This window comes from Vespa crabro, chromosome 1 (genome assembly GCF_910589235.1).
Source record: "Vespa crabro chromosome 1, iyVesCrab1.2, whole genome shotgun sequence".
Classification (NCBI taxonomy): Eukaryota; Metazoa; Arthropoda; class Insecta; order Hymenoptera; family Vespidae; genus Vespa; species Vespa crabro.
This window is the reverse complement of record NC_060955.1, coordinates 1,693,673-1,710,585: the sequence shown is the minus strand read 5'-3', so window position 1 is coordinate 1,710,585 and position 16,913 is coordinate 1,693,673. Positions and strand designations below refer to the sequence as shown.

Below are 16,913 nucleotides of genomic sequence, written 5' to 3'. Positions count from 1 at the left end.
AGAGGGAGCAAGTGTGCAAGCATATTTATAACAGTTAGCAGGGAAAAAGAAACACATTAAAATTCGTAATTATTTTATTTTTCCAATAAGTATTTCGTGAAAAAAACAAAATTTCACATATGTGTATGTATTTATATGTTATTATTTGTAAAATATTGATCATTTTATTCATGTGAACTTATGAAAATTTTAATAGGTTATCGAACTATTTTGTTAATTTGAATTAATTCAATTTACTTATGATACTTGAGAAATTCTAATTTGAAAACTCGTAAGAAAAATATATTAAGAATATTAAAAGTATATGCGTAGTGATATAAAAAAAAATCATGATTATTTTTCAAACTATATCTTCGGAGGCATATAAAAAGGATCATAATAACTTCCAAATCTATTATGATTTTTATGATGCACCTTTTGGAAGATGTATTATAGGTTTAACTGATACCGATAAAGCTATATTGCATTTTGCATTTGTTGTTAAGGATGACACTGATGCAGTGAAAGATTTAGAAAATGAATGGCCTATGTCAAAAATAATAAAAGATTCTATTCAAATGATAAGTAATATTATGAAAGATATTCTTACTTTGAGCAATGAAAAAGAAGAGAAATCAATATTAGTACTTTTAAAGGGAACAAATTTTCAAATAGAAGTATGGAAGGCTTTAATGTCTATACCAAAAGGTAAAACAACTACTTACGAACAGATCGCTCAGTTAATAAACAAACCAAAAGCTGTAAGAGCAGTTGCAACTGCTATAGGAAAAAATCGAATAGCATATTTAATACCATGTCATCGTGTTATGGGAAAAAATGGTAGCAGTAAATATAGTTGCGGAGTGAAATACAAAGAAAGTATTTTGTCCTATGAAAGTAACACATATTAATTTTTATCAATTATATAATTTACTTAATAAGACTAAATTATTTATTATTTATTATCCTTCATTTTCAATAAATTTTACAATAAATTTTCATTAAAATACAAATTTTTATTATCATGTAATTTAGCTGTGTAATAAAAAATTCTTTTTTTTTTTTCTTTTTTCTTTTTTATTGTATTAGTAAAAAAAAAATCTTATTGCTTTGTACACTATGTGGTTATTAAAACAAAAAGTTTACATGTATATTTTACCTTATATTATATTATTGTAGGCTAATAAATAAAATAATTTTTACACACATTATATACATTTATGTTTTAACCTAAAAAAAAAAAAAAAAAAAAAAAAAAAAAAAAAAAAAAAATTACATTTAAATATTCTTATAATAATTTGAAACAAACACAAAGTTTATATTTTATTTACTTTCGTGAATAATGTAATTTATATTTTGCACCGAATATTAATATTTAAAAATAGAGCATTAAGCAAAATGAATTTAAAGACTGTACTGTTATATATTTTTACATAATTTAATAATTTTATAAATGAGCATTGGATATTTTGAAAGATTCATTATCCCATAAATCTCCTATAACTTATTCGTATATTGTTTAGATAGTTTTGAAAAATGTTATGACCATAAGTTTGTTCTTAAAAAAATACTCTTGAAATATGTAAAAGTCAAAGGTATATATCAGTCTTATCGTTGCTCATGTTTCTATATTATGCCTGCATGAGAATATTTTTGTATATAATTATGAAATTTTGAATAATTTATCATTTTATTTTTTCTTTTTTCTATTTTCTTTTTTTTTTTTTTTTTTTTTAATAGAACGTACGACTGTAAAATATATAAAATAATCTGAAGAAATTTTTAAATATGAAACATAAAGAAATCATGGCTTACATTATATAAATAATTATGTTACATACTATGTTCAATTACATAAAATGTTTGCATCGTATATAATGCATTGGTTTATATCAGGAATCAAGAAATAAAAAGATTACAAGATCTTTGGGTATTTTCGATAATTTACAATATCTAGTAAATGAAAATGATTTGTATTTTACAAGGTGTTTTTGATCTAAAGAAAATGTGAATTTTGTCATTATATTACAGTAATAGACAATAGTAGTAGTTTTTATATTTTTATAGTTTTATGTAAAATAGTCTCTTGACTCGTCTACGTATAAAATTTCATTGTTATTTTTCGAGTTTCTATACACTTTTTTTTTTTAAGAACTTCCCAGTGAAGATTGCGAAGATTTTATGATGCATTTTGATTTTGCTACGTTTCTTTTAGTTCGTGCCTCGTAAGTAAAGTATATGTTAGTTTAATATAAAAATGCATTGTAAACTTTCTACACTTTTTACGATAATGTGTAACGCTATACTTACATATATATATACATATATATATATATATATATGTATGTATGTATGTATAGCGTTTCATGTTAAATATTGCAATTCTCTACTTACAAACGATCCCTTATTTAATTAGTCGAGAATAAAACGTTCATCGAGCCTATGTAAATATAGAGTTTCGTTATCTAATTGGGTCATTGTTATTCATTCCTAAAATGAAAGTATCGTTCATCCATTATGTGAAATTAAATATTCTAAGAAAAACGGCAAGTACCATTACAAAAATAAAATCATAACTTTGGAGATTTTTCGATGATGCGGAAGACGTAACGCTTCCTCCTGGTCTTCTTGTGGTTCCACCTGAGTGAAAAAAAAAAAAAAAAAAAATATTACAGACAAATTTTACAAAACAAAATTTTACATATAATATTTCATTAAATTATTACCCGAAAATCTAGATCGTGGAGTTGTACTTAATATAGGATTGCGTGGAATCGGTTTCATTGGCGTTGGTGCAGGACTAGGAGAATTTCCATAACATTGTCCTAGAAAAGAAATATCTTATTGTGTGAGAAATTGAAAACAAAAGGGGTGGAAAAAAAAGAAGAAAACCAACATTTATCTATAAATAAAATTACCAATTTAATTTATAAAGGCTCAATATAATTTACCTTTTTTATACAATCTCATTCCTTGCTCCTTAGGATCTATATCTCTAATGCAATGATCACCTGCTTCCTTAATATATATCTCTTCGTCGTTAACGATCAAACCAACAAAACATTCCTTCGTACCAGTATCGTTTCTCATTGTGTAGGTGTACATTACACCTTTCTCTTCCCACTGTCCTAAGCACAAATATGTCCGTTCTGAAAGTATGAAAGAATTATTGGAATGTGCATTTGATTTTTTCGTCTTAAATTAATACTAGATTTTTTTTTTTTTGATATACCTTCATAGAGTTCTTCGGACTCACAGTCATAAACTTTATAGTACATTATCTCTCGAGTGTTGCAATTGCTACTCAACTCTGCACACATGCCCGATAAGTCGGTTATCCTTCCCGTATATTGTCCTGTTATTGGACATGGTGATTCTACTATTCGCTCAATACCTAATCATAATAAAAAAAAAAAAAAAAAAAAAAAATAATAAAAAAAATTTGTTATCATATTTAACAACATTTGTAATGTACAATAGTTTCCAATATAAAATACTTACGCGCTTGAGTCATCCATACTGGTTTGTCGAAGTTCGAATCATCGCACAAATAACTCTGATAAACTGGACTCATTACCATCCCTATATAATTTATTATGCATTTAAAAGAAAAAGCATTGTCATCATTTCAAACGTATATTCGTATATATTCCTATAAAAATATCTAAATACGTACCTATCGTGAATTCTAATACGTTTTCACTACGTTGTCTCATCATTAAGCATACGTAAGCTTCGTTCTCGCTAAAAGATAAATGATAATAATTTTAATGGATATTTCATTGTTTCAATTTTCAATGACTGTTATTAGGAAATGAGAAATCGCGTATTACCAATGATCCTTTGAATAGACTACGTAACGTCCAGTTTCATCGTTTGATTCTACCGTAACGAAAGTGTAACTGTTATATCCGTTGAGATCGGTGAAAGTCATTGTACCATTTACGATCAGGGACTCTTCCCACAAACCCTGTGCCCACTTTGGAAATCTGAAACAAAGGAATTTATTATGACGTAGACTGTACCACCCTTTAAAATTTTATTAACGTTATATTATCGTTTATAGATACTAACGTTGCTACATGGGTTTTCACATAATTTGGTATTGCCTTTTGATTAGCGGTTTTGCTTAGAACAAATGTCTCGTATCCGCTCGTAGAATTATCTAAATTTTGTGTACAGCTAGAATCGCTACTGAAGGCCATATATGTTCTTCCTTTTTTGTTATCAACGTGGAACAACTGTAATAACGATTTATCTTAATTTTTATTTTTTTTTTTCTTCTTTCTTTCTTCTTCGTACATTTTTTATTATATACTTACGCCGCAACGATACTGAGGACGATTTTCTTTAACCGCATCATTGTCCATCAAGGCTACATACGTTGACCCATAAGGGCCACCGGGCCAGCTACCCAGACAATTGAAACTGAGTTCTATGTATAAAAAATATTCACTTAAGTTATATCTATCAATCGTATTATTACAAATATATAATGATAAAGGATCGTTGAAATCGAATCTCTTACCGCGTGATTCGAAGGTGCAACGATTGAACTTTAAATGCAAAACCGATCCGTCAGGACAGTTATGAAGATCCGATAAGAAGGAATTGCATTCGGTTGATACCGATGATCCATCGTTAACGCTGTACTTGAAATGATATCCACCTACGATAGGGCAGTATTCATTTCTAATCGACGCACCACCAACTTCCTTCGTACCTAAAAATTTATATATAAAAAATATATATATATATATATATATATATATAGAATAGTTCAAATGAATGTCAATTATTCTCGATCGAAGTTGTAAGGAGGTCGATACCGTTTTCATCGGTATGCAGTGTGCGCATACAAAAAAGGAATCGCTACAAGATCAAAAAGATCGTTTTCCCTGAGGGTTATACCGAACGAGTCTGCTTGTAAGCGAAATGACTGGTATATCGAGCAAACACCGGTCCAATTTTCCAGACGACCACCTGCTGATCCTAACGACCTCTTCTGCTTTTTCAGTTGGAACGATCCAAGAGAAAGAGAGAAAAGAGAACGAGAGAAAGAGAGAGAGAGAAATCCGGGACAAATAGCGCCGCTACAAATCCATCTATGGGTGCATAATGCCAGGTGGACGTGACCGTATGGAATCTCAGCTCCCATACGAGTTCTCATGATGTCTAGGACGAAAGAAATCGAGAAGAGAAACGAGGAAGAGAATTAGATATCTATATCACATCTCTGTATATATATATATATATATATATATATATATATATATATATATATATATATAATATATATAAATGAGAAGAATAGGTGCAAGAATAAATCCCAAGGGGTAAGTTTTTTTTCGATCGAACACGTCTCTCTTAGTGCCCAGTCCAGTAAGAACTATCATCCTTTGCTACAATAAAATCAAACCAAACCCTCCGAACAGGAAATAGCTGAAATTCCATACGACGTTTTTCTCGTAAAGGGTCGATCAATGCTTTCTCCATAACCATCATACGTTTTAAAGGGATGGGGTAAGGATGGAAGAGAGGAGGGTGCTGCTACCTTTTCGTTCGAGGCAAAAAGACGACACTTTTTGAGCTTTTGCGGGATTCCTCGAGACGAGTTATTGGCTTCCTTTTCTTTCTCTTTTGTCCTCTTTTTTTTTTACGTAATCGGAGAAGGTCTCCGTGTTGGATCGTGTCTTCGATGTCATCGATTTGCTGCCTCATTCAAAGGGACCGACGGCTTCCTTTAGATAATACGAATTTCTTGAGTGATTTATTTAATTTTTTTTTCTCTTCTTTCTTTTTTCAATTTCACAGCGGTGCACGCTTAATCTGAATTTAATGCGTCCATTCAAAATTTAATCTTGATATTCTCTGTGATAATGTTGAGACTAATGTATAATGAATTTATAGATAAGAAAAGATTATATCAGGGTGACAGTTTAAAAGGGGACGTCAATATTGTTGTTGGATGGTATCTGATGAGATTGACGTACAGAAAATGTAGCAAATTTTTCTGTTCCATCTTCTCACTAAACGATTTGATTCACTCAAAGGGAAGAAGATCGCTATGCAACAGGTAGCTCAGGTAAGCATCCTTTCTTTTCGTTCGCTTCTTCAACTTCCTGTCCACGATGAAGGTACCTTCCATTCATCTCAAGGCTCTTAGCCTTCGTCATGGAGGAACAAGAAGGACATCTCAGTTTCTTGAATCGAGACACTATATCATTTAACAAAAAAGGCTAACGGAGATTCGGTAGTGTCGGACGAAAAAGAAATAATAAAAAAGAAAAAACAAAGAAAAGACAGAGAGAGAGAGAGAGAGAGAGAGAGAGAGAGAGAGAGAGAGAGAGAGAGAGAGAGAGAGAGAGAGAGAGAGAGAGAGAGAGAGAAGAATGAAAAAAGTGGAAGGACTTTACGTAAAAACATGAGTTTTAATTAAAGTTCGTGATGTGTCTCGCAAATCGCGTTTCGTTTCGAAAGCTTTTATTTAAAGATCTCGCATGTATATGTTTGTCCGTATGTGTGTGTGTGTGTGTATGTATGTATGTGTATGTGTATGTGTATGTATGGTCATTACTGCTTTTATAGTTCGTACGTAGTCAATCATTATACCTTATGCCACGGTTGTCCTCCGTACTGTCCCACGCGAACGACTCAAGTACATTGAACTTTCTTTTATCTTCTTTCTTAGAGTTATGCAATTTTTATTTATTTCTTTCTTTCTTTCTTTCTTTTTCTTTTTCTTCTTCTTCTTCTTCTTCTTCATCTTCTTCTTCTTCTATACATCCTAAAGACTTTTTCATATTTCTTCCCTGTAATTTCATCGATTGTACCTTTTCTCTCTCTCTCTCTCTCTCTCTCTCTCTTGTATCTCCTGCTCGAATCTCTTTACATTCGACTGCATCTTCCTGAATTCAAAAGGAAAAAAGAACACTCCATTCCATTCATAGCTCGAATTACTCGAAATTTGATGTTATCGTTTTTATGAAGTTTATCTTAACAAGGATAATCAATTATTTCCACTAATAATGTGGACTACCCTAATTTTATCTTTTGCTAAAACTTTTCAAATTTACGAGATTAAAATCTTGTCTTTTTCTTTTTTTTTTTTTTATCTCAAGTCAGACTAACCTGATATTCGTATTTCTTTTAAAATCTTTCTTGTCCTTTGAGTGCCTTTTTTCTTTATTTCTTCGATACGCATCGGAGAATCACTTGGACACGTAAGTTAGAATCCTCCGTATCATTAATTTTCTATATACAACTTACATTTTTTTAATACTACGTTATTTTCTCTCGATCATGGACGATTCACGATTCAATCTTTGAATATCAATATATAATAATTATAAATCTGTCGCAAAAATAAATGATCTAAATAAAACGTAATATAATTGACGATCTGCAAGTAAGGTAAATTTACAATTTCATTCAATTTTTCTATCAAAAGGAAAAGAAAGAAAAAAGCATCACTGAAAATACAAGATGAGTTCTTAAAAAGTTTTCAATCGATTTAAAAAAATCAATCGCCCTTTTATGTAATCTTTTAAATTAATTTCTCGTTCAGATATAGTAAGGCTATAAATTTAATTCCGGAGTCATAAAGAAAAAAAAAAAGAAAAAAAAAAAAAAAAAAAAAACAAAATAGTAATAGTGGTAGTAGTAGTATTCGAGAAAGAGTAGATAATAATCGATTTTTAAAAATCAATTGATTTAAGAACTTTTGACCTATCTTATATTTTTAAAAAGAAGATCTATGATCGACCCCCAACATCGAATCCTTCCATGTCTTTGAAAATTCTAACAAGACTAGACTAGGGCAAAGCTCGTTAAGGTTGTTCGAAATGGATTTACAATGTATGCTTTATTGGTCTGGAGGATGCTGGATAATGGACCTTCTCAGGGGTCTTTGGTAGGAGACGATTAGGACGAGAACTTTTTGGGAGCAGCCACTCCCACGCTAAGGAACGAATACCTGCCAAACGACACCACTGTCGTCGTTCGGTCCTTTCCTCGCTTCAGAGTGCAGTAAAGAAAAAGGAAAGAAAGAAAGAAAGAAAGAAAAAAAAAAGAGGAAGGAAGAAAAAGAAGAAAAAAAGAGGAAAAGAAAGAGAGAGAGAGAGAGAGCGAGAGAGAGAGAGAGAGAGAGGCAGTGCAAAACAGGCGACCGAACGGAGAATAAACGAGAATGCGAGTGGTCCTTTGACGGAGAATCTACGTGTTCGTTGTCTTCCGAAAACTCTTCGTTCGTGCTGGAACATGTTCGAACGTCTCGAGTTTATTTAGGAAAAGGAAGAAGGAGAAGAAAGAGAAGAAAAAATAAAAAGAATAAGAAAGGTTTCTGGTCAGTTTGTAACCCACCCCTTTCCTAATGCTTTTATATATGTTCTATCGTTTATCGAAAATTTATATTACCCGTACACAATCATACACCACAATTCCTCGTATCTTCGTTTCTTTTCCTACGTTTCTCTATTCCTTTTTTCCTTGTTATTGTATTTTAACGGAAAATGAAAATAAACAAAGGAAAGAAAAAATGAGTAAATAAATAAAATAAATAAAAATAAATTGAAAAAAGAAAAGAAAAGAAGATTTGTTCGTTCCCTAATGTGAAAGGAAAGAATTCTATATATATATATAGTTAAAAAAAAAAAATTAAAAAAAAAAGGGAAAAAAAAAGGGATATCGTTAACACTATAACACGTGCTACGAAATGAATAGCATACATGTGTCTAATGTTTATTCATTTTTTTTTCTATAATCAGTTGAATCAATTAAACGAACGGAAATAGCGAGCGAACGATAAACATAATATTATCATAGTTGATAACGATCGCGAGAAAAATAAGGAGGGGAGAGGATCGGAGCGGTGCCGGAGGGGTGGGGTAGGGTGGGGGGGGGAGAAGGAGAGAGCGAGTTTGAGTCACCTCCGAAATATTTGTTATCTCTTTCTTTTTTCTTTTTTCTATTTTTTTTTTCTCCCCTTCTTTTCTTTTCACACGTTTATTCAACAAACGAGATATCGATTTTTTTTTTTTTTTTTTTTTTTTTTTTAGATATCAATTTGATCGAAAAATATTGAAATGAAGATATCCTTTTGGTACGGGAATATTAAATAGCACCTGACAAGTGCAAAAGGTTAAATTCGATTTTCTTGGTTCAACGAACAATTCTATTGTCTCGTCTTGTCAGAATGAATGAGGAACACAACACGGAAGAAGAAGAGGAAGAAGGACAGGAAAATGATGAAGAAGGAGAAGAAGAAGGAAAAAGGGGAAGGAAGAAGAAAAAGAAGAAGAAAAAGGGTAGGGCAAACTTGTGGGATTCGATGCACGTGTCAACTTCCGTTGAAGAGAACGTACAGCTCGACAAATCTCAATGGAGGAATGCGAGCGGAATGAATCGTCTCCGTGGCACCGTCGATCCAAGCATCGAAGTCTCTCCCTCTCTCTCTCTCTCTCTCTCTCTCTCTCTCTCTCTCTCTATCAATCTATCTCCATTTATCTCTCTCTCTCTCTCTCTCTCTCTCTCTCTCTCTTGCTTTCTCTGCTCCTTTTCGAGCGAATGGATCGTCCAAAGAGAATTTCTACGATCGAGGACACGCATCGAAGCATGAAGATCGAAACTACGGCGACATGCCAAGCAGCAACGGCAAACCCGCCTATCGAGGTGCTGACTGGGCTGCTCGTTGAGCGTGTCGATTCGATAAGAACAGGTGTAAAACTTATTCCAAGTGGTCCTTCTTCTTTTTCTTGTTTCTTTTTTTTTTCTCTCTCTCTTTTCTCTTCTTTTTCTTCTTCTTCTTCTCTTCCTTTTTTCCTATCCTTTTTTTTCTTTTCCTTTTTTCCGCATGACGAATCGCACCGGAAACATTCCGCGAATAGATGTAACATAATCGATAGTATTCCTTTTTCTCTTTTCTTTTTTATTTCTTTTTATTTTTCCTCGGGATAGATCATCCTTGCGTAATTTTATTTCTTTTTTTCTTTTTCTTTTTCTTTTCCTTTTCTTTTTTTTTTTTTCCCTCGTTATTTCCACAAAGCAATCTCTTTCGAAATTTTATTTAATAGTTCAATTTATCTATTATTTCGATGAATATATAAAGAGTTATAAGTTAATAGCTTATTGTAATAAATTTTATGTGTCATTAATTTAATACTATGTATAGTTAATGTTGTATTAAAAATTTTGCTTTGTTAAATATTAAATAATAATACACAATATAAAGGGATCCTTTGATATCTTCTTAAAATTATTTAATATCAAGTATTTCTACAATAAGAAAATACTTTTTTTTATCATCAATCGAATGTTATATATTGTCGTTATTATGTCCGATTGTTTAACGTATTGAATTATTAATGATATTAAAAAAAAAAAAAAAAAAAAAAAAAAAAAAAAATAAATAAATTATAAAATATATTTATAAAAGAAAAATAACTATTAACTAATTATAACTATATTCCGTCTTAATCGTTAATTGATAAGCTCTTTTAATTATTGATACGAATACACAAAAGTTTCAATTGTTCATCGAGAGAAATCGATTATATAAATGCACGACTGTTTTAATGTTATTAGATAGATATTTTAATTGACATGCAAGCATGCATGAGAAATACACAACGATGATAACGATAAACGACGAAATAAGTAAGTACATGCTACATATAAATATGTATATATATATACCTAGATAGTATTCCTAATTGTTAAAAGGACACAAGTAACAAAAAGTAACACGCGTGACTCAACGTGCGATTGCGTGAGCGCTAACGACCATGCGTTTATTGCAATGCATAGGAAATCACGTAGAGCGCCATCGGCGTACGTTCATTGTTCAACTCCTTCTTCCTCATTAATACTAATTAAAGCTAATTATTCGCGACCGTGAACGACCAAAGACGTCGAATTGGATTTTATTTCTTGCTATCTTTCGATCGAACATTTTTTCTTCTTCTTCCTTTTCTCTTTCCTTTTTTCTTTTTTTTTTTTTTTTTTTTTGTTTTTCATACCGATTATCGAAGCATCGTATCTATAATTCGTTGTCATTGATCTTTTTTTTTTTTTTTGTTTGATTCTTGACTCATAAAGGAAAAAGGAGAAAAAAAAAAAGAAAAAAAAAAGAAACGAAAAAAAAAGTAAAAAAAAAAAAAAAAAAAATAGAAAATATTTTGTAACTAGATATAAGTAGGTACTAATTGCAAGTGAGGAAAAAACAATACGCTAATTATAAGTAGTATACTCACGGTAAAGAATGGACGTGGAGTTCAAAGTTTCGCACGATGCGATGGCGGCTGATTCGGAAGTATAACACCTGTTAAGATCTTCCGAGAACACTTCGATAACGTTGCGAGATCTTCGCTTTAGCCGAAAACAACGTATACAATCGCCGTCCCCGTACCTGTAGAAAAGAAAGAAAGATATAGATAGATAGATAGTTAAAAAAAAAAAGACATAGAAATAGATAAAGAGAGAGAGAGAGAGAGAGAAAAAAAGAAAGTCAGTGTTACGAATCGATTATCGTCGATCGAAATGACGAACGTTGTCCCGAGGTGAGTGACTTTTCGACTCGGGCAAACTCTCGAGGATATTTTCGAGATGCTCTTTAAGATTTCCGATAGCCAGCTGCAAGTACTGTTTCCTAAGAGATTCCTCTTGCTCTTGGAATGCATTTACGTCAATGTAATGTGCGAACGCGTGAGAATGAGAGTGCCGCGAATCACTTTACTTTTCCTTGAAGCAAACGTCTCATACTACATTTAGAGTTATAATTCTTAATCGTTTGCCACGTAAAATTATACGAGAGAAAGAGTCAGAGAAAAAGAGAGAGAGAGAGAGAGAGAGAGAGAGAGAGAGAGAGAATATTTTTCGTTTCAATCATGAACGATCTTACTGGTCTAATTACAAAATATATTTATTATTATAAATTTTTATGTAATCGTAATTAAAATATCTGTAATTATTTGTTTCCTTTTTTTTTTCTTTTTCTTCTTTTTCTTTTTTTTTTTTTTTTGTAACGTAAAACACATCTTCCTTATTCCATTGAATTTATTCAGAAAATTTGTAATTAAGGAAGAAAGAAAAGAAAAAGAAAAAAAAGAAGGAAAGAAAAAAAAGAAAGAGAAGGAAGAAAGAAAAAAAGAAAAAGGAAACGTTCGATTAAGTATATTTATGAAAATAATGACTCGTTGAAATATGTGTGTATGATTTTGAGCGTGACGTAAGCACAGATAACATAAGCACCGTAATACGGATACGGATCGTGTCTCGGTTCAAGCACCGTAGACATTCACGAGAGAACCCGAAGTCTTCGTTAAATTAACGTTAAATTGCCCGCCTCCTCGTCTTATCTCCAAAGGAGAAACGAACAATGCGTTGAACGTCGAACGGAAAGATGCCGTTTCTATGTGCTCGATAGAACGACGAGGACAATTAAACGAAACGATTTCTCTCAAGTCGCTCTTCTCGAAAGAAAATATACGATAACATGACTCTCTCTCTCTCTCTCTCTCTCTCTCTCTCTGTCTCTCTCGTTATCTCTGATAATACAGTTCATTAATCATGGCAATTCAATAGAAATAGATTTAAATCGAGATAGATAGATAAGAAATAGATAAAGAAATTTGTGAGTAAAATTTATAAAAATCTATCGAAGTTTAATTATACATTTTTTTACTTTTCGTATTATCATTATTATTAATATTATCATTATTGTTTCTTTTTTCTTTTCTTTTCTTTTTTTTTTTCGAAATTCAACGATCTCCAATCAGATTGACGTGTTAATTAATGATCCATTAATTATCGACCTTTTAATTTTATCCTAGAAATATTTTTCTAAAACTTCTAAAAATAGATAATACTCTTTTTATTCATACACATTGTGCATGAATAAAATCAATAGCCTAGGATCGTTAAGAATTCAACGTGAATCATCTAGTATTATAGGTGGGTACAAAGGTGGGAGATATATTTCTTGCGAACACATCAATTTATATCTTTTTTACTCGACGACATTCACCCACCCATATCCATCCATCCATCCATTCTCTTTCCATCTCTCTCTCTCTCTCTCTCTGCCTCTCTCTCTCCCTCTCTCTCTCTTTCTCTTTCTTTTTCTACCGACGTATCTCGAGTCTGTCCGAAAACTTCCTCGTGAAACGTTAGTACAGAAATAGTGAGTCCCATCATTGATTCTCAAGATGCTCAAGATGCAACGGTTTGAAGACGATGGTAAGGAGGTGGGTGGGTGAGGGAGGAGCGGGATCTGGATGGAGGATCTGGCGAAACGCCATTGTTCTTTTGCTCGCAACAGTCGAATCGTTTCTACGGAATTAACCTCGGAGTCGTCGTGATATGCAATGCACTCCCGTCTGGCAATGCTCGAGACTATTTTTGTCCCAGACGAATCGCAGACGACACTGAGGCATTCTCCGAAGATGTATCGACCGTATCTGAATACAACCTTAACCCTTTTTTCGAAACTTTTCTTTGAAGAAGAAGAAGAAGAGAAAAAAAAAAGAAAGAAAGAAAGAAAAAACAGATGAAGAAAAAGAAATACTTGAGAGAAAAGAATTCGATAAATAATAATAAAAAAGAAAAAGGAAAGAAAGGAAGGAAGAAAAGTAAAAAAGGGATTATATAAAATTACAGAAAGAATATAAATTTTTCTTTGTTGATCGCAAATAAGACCGAAAATAAAGGGTAAATATTTACCTGTCCATTAAAAGAACATTTTCCCCCACTCTTCTACGGCAATAACCCCAGACCGGGATAGCATTGTAAGTGATGTTAATGGCCGAGTATTGAATGGGCTCGTTCGTTGTGCCAATGTTGCTGTCCTTACCGCTCACCTGCGTCACGAATTCACCCTGGTATTCCGCAGGAAAATAACAGCCAACCATGAATTGCGGATCGTAATCTTGAAGGACCTCACTTGAGATCAAGCTATTGTCTGGAAATTAATTATAAAAATATCAAATATTAATTATTGTTTTTACATTAACAAATAAAATATGTATTTCTTGTTAAAGAGAAAGAGAGATAGAGAAAAAGAAAGAAACCAACAAAAAAAAAATAAGGGGAACAAAAAAGAATATTATCATATAAATATTACAACGTTCGTTTAATTAGTTCACGTGAATTAATTAAAGAGGAAGCGAATTTCACGGTAAAAAAATTTCTCCCCTCTTCCCTCCCCCCCCCCTTTGAATTTGAATGCATGTCTTCGTTCAATTTAATATTTTTAATGAACTATAAGAGCAAGGACGAAGGTAAGGAAGTTATTGGCCGAATTCTCATAACCTTCTTTGTGAAGATCATCAAAGACTTCAAATTAATTATCGCATCAGAGATTTTTTTTTTTTTTATCGTTGAAAGAACGGGTTTACATAATGTGTTCGTATTCAGTAAAGGTAGATACTTAAAAGATCTCTCATGTTCGAAGAAATTTTAAGAGAGATAGAGTAAAGATACTCTTTTCTCTTGTGCTCTACCACCCACATGTCGCACATCTAACACTTCGTAAAAGATCATTAACTTAGCCATTAAATACCTTACGAAGACAGGTGTTATACTGACAGGTGGGCCACCAACGAATGCACCTCGATGAAACGTGATACAAATATCTTTTTCATCTTTATAATTTTTTTCATATGCAATATAAATACCATATATATATATAAATATTTTCTTTTTTACATACAATTCATTCATTTTCTTACTTATCATATTTTATACGTTTGAATTTACTGATTTTTATAACGTTGCGATTTAAGCGATATAAAATTGTTACATGATCGGACAAAAATGATAAAGATGCATTTTGTAATATCGATTAGATATTGCGAATGATTTATGTTTGATTGATTATGATTGTTCGAAAAAAAAAAATATATATATATATATATGTAAAATTAGCTCTGTAGATCTTTTATTATTAAATAAAAATCATTCGTTCAATCGCATTCTTTTGCCTCCATTCATATTCATATACATAGAAACACATAAACATTTTTGTCACGTGCTCATCGTTCTCCTATATAACATTTTTTCTTTTCAGATCACCCATAAATATCGTTTTGTCGAAACATTCTTTATCTGTGCATATATACGTATCGTTTCGTTGATTTTAATCATTTCTATCATGTATCCTATATTATGTATTTACCTCGAATGAAAAAGAACGACAAAGGGAAAGTATTTTCATTCGATAATCTCACGAATGCTTTTACAAGCCGATTTAAGACAAGATTCGAACGAAACATTTCTCACGAGCCTATGGGTGAAACGTGATAATAGGAAGGCGATTTTTTTTTTCCAGGCTCGCCCTTTCGCGAGAAAGAATTTGCACGGCGAATCGTAATCGCCGGTTCTGCGGTATAAATATAACACGAGCAGAGATCGATATCAGAATTTCTTTCTTTTTTCTTTGTACAGTTTAAAATTGATCGATATGATTCATATGTATCATGGCCTGGAATCGAGGTGAATGATACACAAATTTTTTTCCATCTCTTTTTTTTTCTTTTTGTTTTTTTTTTTTTCTTTTCTTTTATTTTTTAATCCGAAATAAAAATCCGAAATTATTCGCTCATTCGTGCGAAACGAAGACAATTACGTGCCACGATGTCAACGATTTGATACCGACGAGAAAAAAAGAAGAAACATAGCCATGGTATTAATTAAATAGAGCTAATAAAAATTCTTTATGCACGCATAGCGTATTAAAGACAAGCTATGTCCCTAATCATTCTAATGCTTCCACCACAAATGTATACAATGTATATATGTGATGTACGTTATAATATATGAAAGCGGATGTTATTAATAATCCAAAAGAATAATTAAAATTTAATATAGTTAAAGTGCAAGTAATTGAGAATACTTTTTAATATCCTAATAAATAATAGTATTTTATTTATTAGTAGTAGTAATATTATTATATATATATATATATATATATATATATATATATATATATATAATATTTCACATTATTATAATACTAAAATATAATATTTTAGAATATAATAATAATAATAATAATAATAATAATAATAATATTTGATATGAATCTAACCAAAACGTATATGATTACATGCATAATTAGAATAAAAATGATCTATCGTTGATTTTTATTCTTAAAAGATATTCAAATCATAGTGTCTGCTACATAAGATCTCTCTTTCTCTCCCTTTCTCTCTTTCTCTTTTTCTCCCTCTTTTATACTGTCTCATTCTATCTTAAAAGACTGGCCATACGAGTGCGAGGCAGTTCTTGTTATAAGCAACGACGGGAAGCGCGTAGCAAGACCGCAACGACCGCGCGATTCAACATCATTGTCAAGGATCCACGACCCAATCCTATTCGTCGTCGATCATGCCGCGTCTTGTGCGGTCCCAGTTCCCTTTGAGCGCCCGCAGTAAACAGGATTGCTTGTACTCGCGCGTAACTACCTCGAGCTACTCGCTTTGCGATTAATCGAATCGTCTCTAGCGATTTTTTTCTTCTTCTTCTTCTTCTTCTTCTTCTTCATCTTCTTCTTCTTCTTCTTCTTCTTCTACTTCTTTTTCTTCTTCGTCTTCTTCGACGATTTAACGACTCGTGTAAAAACTTTTTGGCAAGAAAAATATCCTCTCAACTTATCTCTTATATATTTTCTTTCTTCATTATTTTTCTCTTTTTCTCTTTCTTTTCTTTTTCTTTTTTCTTCTTTTTCTTCTTCTTTACGATTCACAATAAAAATCTCAAATCATTCGTAGATCCTGAATCATTCGATAAATCAATAAGATAATATCATTAAAGAAACACGTTAATTAGATAAGTTATGGCAATGATCTTTGAAATTGTTCTCGATTAAATATTCGTACCAAACTGTTATTATACGTGCAAATAATAAAACTCCGTGATATTCTAATCTGCGATATCTCGAT

The 16,913-nt window shown here is 31.7% G+C and overlaps 2 protein-coding genes across 5 annotated transcripts in view; one reads left to right on the top strand and one right to left on the bottom strand.

The window, feature by feature from the left end:
- Position 1: 1 nt before the first annotated feature.
- LOC124422247 (bifunctional transcriptional activator/DNA repair enzyme Ada) lies at positions 2-1,004 on the top strand. The gene is made up of 2 exons (XM_046958462.1): positions 2-123; positions 197-1,004. The coding sequence occupies exon 2, from the start codon at positions 330-332 to the stop codon at positions 888-890; it is 561 nt and encodes a 186-aa protein (XP_046814418.1). The 5' UTR covers positions 2-123; positions 197-329; the 3' UTR covers positions 891-1,004.
- Positions 1,005-1,319: 315 nt separating this feature from the next.
- Positions 1,320-16,913, bottom strand: part of LOC124427852 — a 45,575-nt gene continuing 29,981 nt past the window's right edge. For 2 of the 4 annotated variants that reach the window (XM_046971266.1, XM_046971481.1), the window contains exons 2-13: positions 13,696-13,933; positions 11,229-11,383; positions 4,508-4,702; positions 4,302-4,414; positions 4,054-4,220; positions 3,813-3,968; positions 3,656-3,723; positions 3,481-3,561; positions 3,212-3,373; positions 2,931-3,128; positions 2,706-2,804; positions 1,320-2,619 (exon numbers count right to left, since the gene is read on the bottom strand). In XM_046971266.1, coding sequence (XP_046827222.1) covers positions 2,495-2,619; positions 2,706-2,804; positions 2,931-3,128; positions 3,212-3,373; positions 3,481-3,561; positions 3,656-3,723; positions 3,813-3,968; positions 4,054-4,220; positions 4,302-4,414; positions 4,508-4,702; positions 11,229-11,383; positions 13,696-13,933 — 1,757 coding nt within the window. In that variant the 3' untranslated portion in view covers positions 1,320-2,494. Of the gene's footprint in view, positions 2,620-2,705; positions 2,805-2,930; positions 3,129-3,211; positions 3,374-3,480; positions 3,562-3,655; positions 3,724-3,812; positions 3,969-4,053; positions 4,221-4,301; positions 4,415-4,507; positions 4,703-11,228; positions 11,384-13,695; positions 13,934-16,241; positions 16,297-16,913 lie in introns of those variants that run through there. The other 2 variants (XR_006943045.1, XM_046971396.1) reach the window with 2 other exon arrangements.